This window comes from Panicum virgatum, chromosome 7N (assembly GCF_016808335.1).
Source record: "Panicum virgatum strain AP13 chromosome 7N, P.virgatum_v5, whole genome shotgun sequence".
In the NCBI taxonomy this organism is placed as follows: domain Eukaryota; kingdom Viridiplantae; phylum Streptophyta; class Magnoliopsida; order Poales; family Poaceae; genus Panicum; species Panicum virgatum.
The window spans coordinates 21,448,371-21,458,996 of NC_053151.1; the positions used below are offsets into that span (position 1 = coordinate 21,448,371).

The 10,626-nt window shown below is 45.9% G+C and overlaps 1 protein-coding gene across 1 annotated transcript; it reads left to right on the forward strand.

The window, feature by feature from the left end:
- Positions 1–814: 814 nt before the first annotated feature.
- On the forward strand, positions 815–3,312 carry LOC120681440 (tyrosine--tRNA ligase, cytoplasmic-like). The gene is made up of 3 exons (XM_039962935.1): positions 815–1,338; positions 2,251–2,457; positions 2,843–3,312. The coding sequence occupies exons 1-3, from the start codon at positions 892–894 to the stop codon at positions 2,984–2,986; spliced, it is 798 nt and encodes a 265-aa protein (XP_039818869.1). The 5' UTR covers positions 815–891; the 3' UTR covers positions 2,987–3,312.
- Positions 3,313–10,626: the final 7,314 nt, after the last annotated feature.

A 10,626-nucleotide genomic window follows, 5' to 3' on the forward strand; every position in this document is an offset into this window, starting at 1 on the left:
TGAAGCTTGCAAGAAGATTGTGCAAGGCTCCGGGACCGTGATTGAGGGGTGTTGTGCTCGCCCTGCGGGAGATGCAAAGAGCAACTCTAGTTGAATCGAGGTGTGAAGAGCATCAAGTGGTCCGGCCAGGTCGAGTGCTAGATCTCGTGTGAGCACTCCACGTGGGAGAGTGTGACTCAAGAGTCACCACTAGCAAGAGGATCTGTATACAGTACACAGAAGGTGGCAGGCACTCAAGAGTCACCACTAGCAAGAGGATCTGTATACAGTACACAGAAGGTGGCAGGCACTGGCTCAACTCGTGAAGGCCGCGACTAGAGTTTCTAATATTAAATGAGAGGGAGAGAATGGAGAAAAGGAGAATTCGGTCTTATGCGAGACTTAATTTTAATGCAAAAATCTATACATTACATATATACTATTAACTTTTACGTTAGAAGAGAATAATGTCTCCATTATATAGGATGAACAAATATGATTGATAGAGGAAAAAGAGAATCAAGTGCACATTAATTATCTATGCAATAGATAGACATGAATCATTAGGAACCATGGTGTCTAGAGTTCGTATATATGAACACGAGATGCATAGGAACTACTTGGAAGTGTCTGCATTCGGATTAACCCCAGCAATAGTTTCTAAGTTATTCTTGTGAGAATTCTATGTAATTTTAAAGAAATTTGTAGTTTTACCCCCCAAAGAATATGTAGTTTTACCCAAAAAGAAGAATTTGTAGTTCGTTGCTGTAGTAAAACAAAGGAAACAACATACAGGCGGCCAGTTGGGCCTTGTGTAGTGTGTGGTGAGGCCCATCATCCTTCCCTCCCCCTACCCATCCGATAGAACGGCGGCCGACGCCCCAGCCGCACCCGCCGACCAGCGCCTCCGTGATGCTTGCCGCGGCGAGAATGGCGTTCGCCTCCTGCGCCCGCTTGCTCCCATCCTCTCCCTCGACCCTCGCCTTAGTGAGGGCCCGCGCCGGCGCCGTCTCGTTCTTGGCTCCCGCACCGTCGCCGTCGGCGGCCGCAAGGTCCTCGCGTAACCTCGCGCTCTTCTGCTCTTCCTCGACGCCTTCGCCGGCGGACGCCGCCGTAGCGCCGCCGTCCCCGCAGGCCGCGGCGGAGGAGACGAAGCCGTCGGCCCCGGGCGGGGAGAAGGCGGAGCCGACCGTGGAGGAGCTGGCGGGGCTGCTGGACATCCGTGTGGGGCGGGTGGTGAAGGCGTGGAGGCACCCGGAGGCGGACACGCTCTACGTCGAGGAGGTGGACGTAGGCGAGGCGGAGCCCCGCACCATCTGCAGCGGCCTTGTCAACTTCATCCCAATCGAAGAGCTCCAGGTACATTGCGTTGCGAAATGCGTCCATGTCGGATGATATCTGCTTATGTTTGATTGTTATATGTTACATATTACTGAGATTATGCATCAGACAAGAGATGAAGAACATAGCCCAAGACACTAAATTCGAACTCAATTATGGCCAGTTCAGACTGATCCGTCAACATCCTGAGAATTTGGGCATTAAGTTGATCCAACAACACGCCCGAACCAAAGTCAAGTTTTTGAGGCCCGGGTACGAAATGCAAAATGTGGCCCTATATGTAGAAAATAAAAATATCCAAAAATATTTTTGAATTTTATTATATGACTTAACAGCAATACTAAGAAGTACCATAAGCAGTGACCAGTGATGCTAAAGAGTAAAAGGATGAATCTTTCATACTAAAAAAAAATAAGAAAATTTGATTTTAGTCGAACTTTAATACAAAATATGATGGCATGAGGGTTAATTGAAACAAAGTCTAAGCATCCACAGATCTACTTTCGTGCCAGCTTCCACTCGAATTTGGAAAGGTTCGCGGTGTCAATGCCAGCAGCGATCACGGTGTGCCCTGCCGGTCCTGTGTGGCTCTGTCGAGGGGCGAAGGCAAGGCGTCTGCTTCGCGTACTCGTTTGTCCAAGTCTGTACATTGCCGCTGTTATGTCCGTTCAATTCTGTTGATTCAAGCGCCTGTGGCCTTTGGAAGTTTGTATTGCAGTATATAGGCTAATTAGATAAGTACTGATTAGGAGGCCCCTCATTTTTGGGGGCCGGCGCAGCAGTTCCAGTTGCACTGCATAATATACGGGCCTGTCCAACAAGTAGAGCATATGGAGTTTTCATGGTTATATCCATGTTATAAGATAACTTATAATTATTACTTTTTTCATGGTTACTTATGGTGCTAGCCATGGCACATGATCCGTGCAGGACAGCAGTGTGATTGTTCTTGCTAACCTCAAACCAAGGAACATGCGTGGCATCAAGTCGAATGGCATGCTCATGGCTGCTTCTGATGCTTCACATGAGAATGTTGAGCTGCTCACACCTCCGGAAGGATCTGTTCCTGGTGAAAGAGTATGGTTTGGTTTGGAAGAAGAAAAGGATCGTCAATCAGACCCTGCATCACCAAATCAGGTATCACTTCACAACGCAGATTTAAGTTGTTTGTCTAGGCAATTGTGTTGATGCTTCTACATGATATGCATACTATTGCGCCTGATTTCATTTGGCCGTCCTTGTCCATTACCAAACTATTTATTTAGTATGTCTGTGTATGTTCTTTTTTTTAAAAAAAAATTCTAGTAACTGTTCAAGCGATTATTTACATTCTGAGTTTTCTAGCAATTTAAACTATACATAGTAGTGACATGGGTGCATTATGTTAATCCTATTGAAGATAATAGAGTTAGCTTGAAGCTCTGTATTCACTGTGTGGGACTAGTTCTACTAAGAAAACTAGGGTTCTTATTGCTGAAATTAATTGTGAGCAACGGCTAATGCATCGTTCTTTTTCGTTAAGGTACAAAAGAAGAAAATTTGGGAATCTGTCCAGCCGCATCTTAAAACAACGGATAAGTGCATAGCGATTCTCGGTGAGCATACAATGCGTACATCTGCAGGCCCAGTTTTCTGCAAATCACTAAAGGGTGCTAGAGTGTCATAAATCTTTGTTGACGAACACCTGTTTGTTTCACCAAGTCTTATGTCGTGTACCCATCCCTGAAAATGATTAAACTACACAAGTAGAGCAACTGTCTAAGATTTTTGTTTCCAACTTCTGGCAATAATCTCACAGAATTTTGATGTCATTATTTGCATCTAGTAGTTCACTTTTTGTGTGACCTATGTGCTTGCAGGATATTTTATTTGCATTTATTTTCTTGTACTGAAATTCAATTGGAATTTGATAGACGAATCTTGATGGATTACATGAACTAGCAAATTGTAAGTTTGGCATTTTCTGTAATGAAGCTATGTAGTTGGTAGTTAGGTCATGTTGTAAGTTGTATGTAGCCATCACTCGTAGGCATTCCATTTTGATGAAAGATCGAGAGCAGCTATGCTAACAGAACTGCTGTTGCTTCATGTCTGTGTGAACCGTGATGAATAACTTAGGACGTGATTAGTTGGTTACATGTGCCCCCAACCAGGCCCATAGCATGCAGTGGTTATTCTTACACCCATCTGAGGATCATAGACGCGCGTCCGTACCCAGCGAATCACATCAAAAAGTAACCATAAAAAGGTAAACAAAGGCGCAGACATTCAAAAGTCGGATGGCCAAATTAGCTGCCAATTCTGCAACTTTTCACCATTTGGGTATCCAACAAAATGGCAATCAATTTTAGACTAAATTGCGATGTCTAGCATGACAAGCTTGGGCTCCAATTGTCACATCCAAAAAAAAAAAGAGAAAAGAAAAAAAATCCCTCGCCGGGCCCACCCGTTAGCCTCCCCTTCTCTTCCTCCTCCCTGCTCTGTTTCGGCGCCACACGCGTCACCCCGCCGCCGGCCATCTCCGAGACACGCGCCGGCCATCCTTGGGCGTCGTGCCACGCTCGTCCTCCCCCACACTTCCTTATCCGCTCGCTCGCCCTATCCTCTATCGAGGCCGGCCCCCGCTCTCCCTCAAACCCTAGCCCCAAACCACCATGGCCACCGCCCCCGAGCTTCGCCGCCGCCGCCGGTGAGGTGCTCCCAAATCTAGCGCGTGCATCACCTAGCCCTCCCCATCCTCGACCGATTTGGGCCCTCACCCGGCCTCCTCCCCCTCCCTGCTGGGCTCTCGGCGGAGCTCACCGCCCGCCGCCGCCCAACGCCGCCGCGCCGCCCGTCCGTCGCCACTCCTCGCCTGTGCCGCCGCCGGTGAGGCTCGCTGCCGTTCCCTCCACCCCGTGCGCGCCTTCCCTTCCCCCACTCCGGCCCCACCTCTCCGCGCCGCCTCGCGCCGCCACCGCCGCGCGTGTGCGCGCGCGCGTCGCGCCGCGTGCACGCTGTGGCCGCGCCCACGGTGCGCTTTGGCCGTGCGCACCCCGGGTCAAGGCCACCCGGCCTGCCTTGACCTGGCCCGGGGAGTCCCTGCCCATGGGGCCCGCCTGTCGGCGCCTGGGTTGGCCCTGCAGGGTACGTCTTGCGTTTTCAAACGAGTTTATTTGTGCTGCAAATTTGCAAAATGCGTAGAAAATCGTGCATAGCTCCGAAAAATGTGAAACTTGTTTTGTTGGATTCCTCTAGTTTAGATCTACTCAGGAAAAATATTGTTTTGTATGTTACTTTGCTGTAGATTTACTTATGCTTTAATGTTGAAAAAGTGAGATAAATGCTTAGTTAGTTGTGTACTGTTCTAAAAATATCAAACCAAATTTTACTAGACTCCTTGTGAAGTGTAGTTTCCAGTGGTGCAACTTTTCATATGTTTCCCTGCTGTTTGTTACGGTTTTAGTGTGATTTCATATGCTCTGTCCAAAAGCTTGTTTAATGTGTAACTTCTTGCAGAAAAATGATAAAATGGTGAAACCAGTTTTGTTAGCTTTGTTTTCTTGTCTATCATCTGTGGTAATTTTTGTAGATTTGTTCAGTTAAGTTTGCATAACTTTTCCGAATTTACTTGTATAGGACAGCTGAAACTTGTAACATTAATAGTTAATTCTAGGAAAATGCTTTTGCTGTAAATCCAATTTTCATGAGTTCCTTGTAATGTCCTCTGCATGTTCAATTTAATTTGTGATTTATGCTTGTTGTATAAGTTTATTAGCTAATTCTTGATCTAGCTTTTCTGTTCGTGTGTACGATAGTGATTGTTTGTCGTCGCGTGTGTTACGTTTGTGCATCATCGCATATGTGCCATTCATTATGCATGAATTATCACCCTTGCATAGTCTAGGGTATCACACTAATGCATGCATCTCATTTCATGCATAGCATTTCTTGCACAATCATGGCATCATGCTAATTCTGGCATCTCATTCATGCATTATAGTGACTGAACCGTCGGAAAACGAACCCGTTGAGCCTGCCAAGTCCGTCGAGCCTGAACCCGGAGTCCCGTTCGTGGTCGAGCCCGAAGTTAACCAAGGCAAGCAGCTAAGCATATTCCTTGCACCTGTCTAATCTGATTTAGTTTAGCTATTCCACTTGGGTATTGTGGGCTATATATGTATAGTATGTATGTATTGTATTTTTATACCTATCTTTATGCATAATCCTTCCTTGATTTGTTATCCTTATTCTTGGCACTAGTTAGTTAGTTAATTACTTAACTTGACTAGATGCTTAGCCCTGTTTAGAATACTTCTATTGCTCGCTAGACAGGAATGGTTTGGAGGATCACACTTGCCGATAATTCTTGATCGCACTGGTTCGATTTGGGTGGTGATGAAGTGGGAATACCGAGATTCGAGTGGAATGTTAGGGCCTAGAGAATGAAGTCACATGGGCATAGTCCGCTTGGATCGATTAAGGACCGAGTGGACGACGTTGGTTTTGAGCACCTTTCCGTGCTACCACATATCCAACATAATGGTACGGATAAGCCAATTACCTTCTTTGACTTGATCATTGATGTGCAGTCCTAGCTACGTGGCTACGGGCTATGCAGAGAGGCTTAGTGTGTCCCCAGATGGACCTATGTGTAGGAAAGTTTAGAGATGCCCCTGGTGGAACTAAGTCTGTACTCGTAAGCTAGGTGTGAGGTTCAATGATCGAGCTTTGTTGGAAACGGCTGACGCGAGTATCCCCTTATCCAACTCTGGCCGGTTGGATAATTCGCATGGTCCTCGCGTCGTGTGGGTAAAGTAGTACACCCTTGCAAGGTTATAATCAATTCGAATTACCGCGCTCTCGGTTATGAGCAAGCTCATTATCCCATGAACTCCTCGTAGAATTTCGTTTATGATGAGAATGGTCCATGTTACAGCTATGATCAGTTATGGATTATATTACTCTCTTAATCAACTAAAAGTGTTTGGGGTTGGACAAGATTAATTAATCCTGATAGGTGATAGTGTAGGGAGCTAATGCTTATGCAATAAATACTTAACCTTAAAGCTTTTACATGAGCCATTGCATGATCCTTGTTTATTTAATCGCGTAAGTCTTGCGAGGACCTTTTGTACTCAGGTTGCTTTCTAAACCTAGTTGCAGATGAGCCGAAAGTGGTGTTCGGCCACTTCTACCCCGCCGATCCAAATGCGGGGGAGGAGTAGGTTGTTGTGGCTGTGATGATGTCCTTGAGCAAGGCATCATTATCTTAGGTATGTTTTATCATAATCGAACTCCGTGAGAGCAGGTAAATATAATAATCTTTAAATTTCTTTATTTAGAAGATGGCTTCCGTGAGCCCCAGGCTTGTAATGGAAGTTAGCTGAACCCTCCTATATCAAACTTGAAATTTTAAGTGTGTAAAAGTGCTCTTTGTGGATCATCGGCAATGTACGCGCTTGTATAACGGTACGTGTGCTTAATCCTGGGCAAGTGGCAAACACGTACCGGGACTACCGGGTTTGCTCTCGTTCTAGGTGATTTGTGTTGATTAAGTGCCTCTATGGTGTGGATTAGCGCGTGACGTGTCGAGAGACGGACACGTGCTAGCCTTCAACTTAAAGGATTAATCAATAATTTCACCTAAACCGAGTGCAAATTGGGCGGTTCTCACAACGGGTATCAGAGCTGAGGTTCCATGAAGTGAATCTAAAATTTGCTTAGTGGGGTGAGAGTCAAATAAAATTTGATCACTTGCACTAAGATTTACTTTTGTTAAAAATTTGAACCTAAGGTGACATGCTACCTTTCTTCCTTCGTCTTAGAGCTGACTCTCCCTTATTGCTTCACTCGTTTAATTAAAATGTACTTAACTCCTCTTGTCTTTATGAGTAGTGGGCGCGTAGGAAAACCCTTTCACCTGCTGGAAACCTGTTGAGCTATCTACCGGGGTTGAGAGGGAGGGAATCACCCATTGTCTAAAGTGCTATTAGGAGGGTTGTAGCGCTGCTGGACAATGCAGTTGTTTTGGGTCGTGAGTGAGTGCTAGAACGTTAAGGCGTGCTCACGATGTGAGGAGACGTCATGTTGCATTCATATTTCGCATGCATGCATCATATCATACATATTGTGTTGCTTTGGGTGTTTGCTAATATTTTCGTATAAGTCTCTTCACACATTTGCACATCTCACTTTTGATAGACCTAGTATGGTTAGAAACGTAGGACGTGCAGAGTTTCGAATCTAAGTTTCACTTTCTAAGGTTCTATAACCTTTTCTGACATTTCTTGCCATCATAAATGTTAGCTTCAAGGACATTTTGGAGAAATCTACAGGTCATCCTTGTCTCTCGGTCATACATTCGAATGCTCGACGATAATCCATCCCGATCATTCTTGATGACTAGAAGCATCATGTTGTTCTTCTAGTGTTCATATTCGTTCATTTCTAATCGCTTTGATTCATACACCTAACTCCGATCTGTTTACATTCTTGCTCAAATAAACATGAATAAGGTCGCATATTTGTTGCATTGCATAATCACATGTTGTTTGGGTGTGAGTCTAACATAGTGAAATCCGTGTGATAGACTAACTAATTTTATGTGTTCCGTATGTCTACGTAACGCTTTTGATGTTTTTGAAATTTGAAAAACTTTTCTCTCAATTTGTGCTACTTGGATTGCTCCCTATGATTTTCTTGTGTAGTGGTGATTGTTCCACGAACTATAGTGCCGCGACGGAACCTAGGGCATCGTATGGACTGCAGCCATACGACCGTGCCACTGGGTGCGCGCTGGTGCTTAAGTACGTGTGGATATGAACTACTGCAACTATCATTTCATGCAACTCTTAAAATGTTTTTTTTCTCTACCTCATCTTTTTTTTAGGGGGTAGGCCCTAGACGAATAACGATACGAATGGGTTGTCTTAGTTTTGAGTTTCTAGGGGTATTAGTACACTAACTGGCATGTCAACCTGTGCATCTTGCATCATGCAACTCAATTAATAAACAATATCGAGCAAGAATGTTCTTGAGAAAAACTTGCCTTGATGCCCTTTCTTTTCAGTTTTTCCGAGCTCCTTGAAATTCACCTTGTATAGCCATGATTTTTGTTTTCAACCCAAGTTAGAATTATTCGTGAGAATCTTCGCATTGCTCAATCTCGCCAGAAGACTTATGCTGATCGTCGTCGCCGAGAACTCCCCCTCAAAATTGGTGATTATGTTTATCTCAAGGTTTCCCCATTTAAGGGCACTCATCGTTTCCAAATAATAGGAAAGCTAGCGCCACGCTATGTGGGACCTTTTCGGATTACCAAGAAAGTTGGAGCAGTGGCTTATCAATTGGAACTTCCTCAATCACTCTCCACCGTACACAATGTCTTCCATATCTCTCAAGTAAAGAAGTGTCTCTATGTTCCAACCGACGCCATCGACTTGGAGTCACTTGATATTCAACCGGGTCTTACCTACGAAGAACACTCAATTGCCATTTTTGGTCATGATGAAAGAAAGGTGAAGCGTAGTATGGTGAAGTTTGTCAAGGTTCAATGGAGCAATCATTCTGAAAATGAAATCACTTGGAAGCGTGAGGATCGATTACGTCAAGAATACCTAGAATTCTTCTCCGATGAGTAAGTTTTCTTTCTACCACCTCCCCCACTTCCTTGATGAAGTTCATAGTTCTAAATGTTATATATGTGGACACAATCACCATCACGGAAGCCCTAGGATTGTCTCATCACACCACATCATCCCTGCCTTTGTGCAACATCTCTTAAATATTTACCCTGTCTAGGTGAATATGGCCAATCTAGTCTGAATTCTATCCTTCCCCTCTTGCTTACCTAAATCTCGGGACGAGATTTTCTTAATGGGGGGGGGGGGGGAGAGTTGTCACAGCCCAAAAAAAAAGAGAAAAGAAAAAAATCCCTAGCCGGGCCCACCCGTCAGCCTCCCTTCTCTTCCTCCTCCCTGCTCTGTTTCGGCACCACACGCGTCGCCCCGCCGCCGGCCATCTCCGAGACACGCGCCGGCCATCCTTGGGCGTCGTGTCACGCTCGTCCTCCCCCACACTTCCTTATCCGCTCGCTCGCCCTATCCTCTATCGAGGCCGGCCCCCGCTCCCCCTCAAACCCTAGCCCCAAACCACCATGGCCGCCGCCCCCGAGCTTCGCCGCCGCCGGTGAGGTACTCCCAAATCTAGCGCGCGCATCACCAAGCCCTCCCCATCCTCGACCGATTTGGGCCCTCACCCGGCCTCCTCCCCCTCCCTGCTGGGCTCTCGGCGGAGCTCGCCGTCCGCCGCCGCCCGTCCGTCGCCGCTCCTCGCCTGTGCTGCCGCCGGTGAGGCTCGCCGCCGTTCCCTCCACCCCGTGCGCGCCTTCCCTTCCCCCACTCCGGCCCCGCCTCTCCGCGCCGCCTCGCGCCGCCGCCGCCGCCGCGCGCCTGTGCGCGCGCGCGTCGCACCGCGTGCACGCTGTGGCCGCGCCCACGGCGCGCTTTGGCCGTGCGCACCCCGGGTCAAGGCCACCCGGCCTGCCTTGACCTGGCCTGGGGAGCCCCTGCCCATGGGGCCCGCCTGTCGGCGCCTGGGCTGGCCCTGCAATGTACGTCTAGCGTTTTCAAACGAGTTTATTTATGCTGCAAATTTGCAAAATGAGTACAAAATCGTGCATAGCTCCGAAAAATGTGAAACTTATTTTGTTGGATTCCTCTAGTTTAGATCTACTCAGGAAAAATATTGTTTTGTATGTTACTTTGCTGTAGGTTTACTTATGCTTTAATGTTGAAAAAGTGAGATAAATGCTTAGTTAGTTGTGTACTGTTCTAAAAATGTCAAACCAAATTTTACTAGACTCCTTGTGAAGTGTAGTTTCCAGTGGTGCAACTTGCTCATATGTTTCCCTGCTGTTTGTTAAGGTTTTAGTGTGATTTCATATGCTCTGTCCAAAAGCTTGTTTAATGTGTAACTTCTTGCACAAAAATGATAAAATGGTGAAACAAGTTTTGTTAGCTTTGTTTTCTTGTCTAGCTTCTGTGGTAATTTTTGTAGATTTGTTCAGTTAAGTTTGCATAACTTTTCCGAATTTACTTGTATAGGACAGCTGAAACTTGTAACATTAATAGTTAATTCTAGGAAAATGCTTTTGCTGTAAATCCAATTTTCATGAGTTCCTTGTAATGTCCTCTGCATGTTCAATTTAATTTGTGATTTATGCTTGTTGTATAAGTTTATTAGCTAATTCTTGATCTAGCTTTTCTGTTCGTGTGTACGATAGTGATTGTTTGTCGTCGCGTGTGTTACGTTTGTGCATCATCG

Bases quoted from the DNA above. Each gene is read 5' to 3' on its own strand.
- LOC120681440 (XM_039962935.1), top strand. From the start codon at position 892: ATGCTTGCCGCGGCGAGAATGGCGTTCGCCTCCTGCGCCCGCTTGCTC. The intron at 1,339-2,250 runs GTACATTGCGTT...TGATCCGTGCAG, and splicing joins TCCCAATCGAAGAGCTCCAG to GACAGCAGTGTGATTGTTCT. The intron at 2,458-2,842 runs GTATCACTTCAC...TTTTTCGTTAAG, and splicing joins ACCCTGCATCACCAAATCAG to GTACAAAAGAAGAAAATTTG.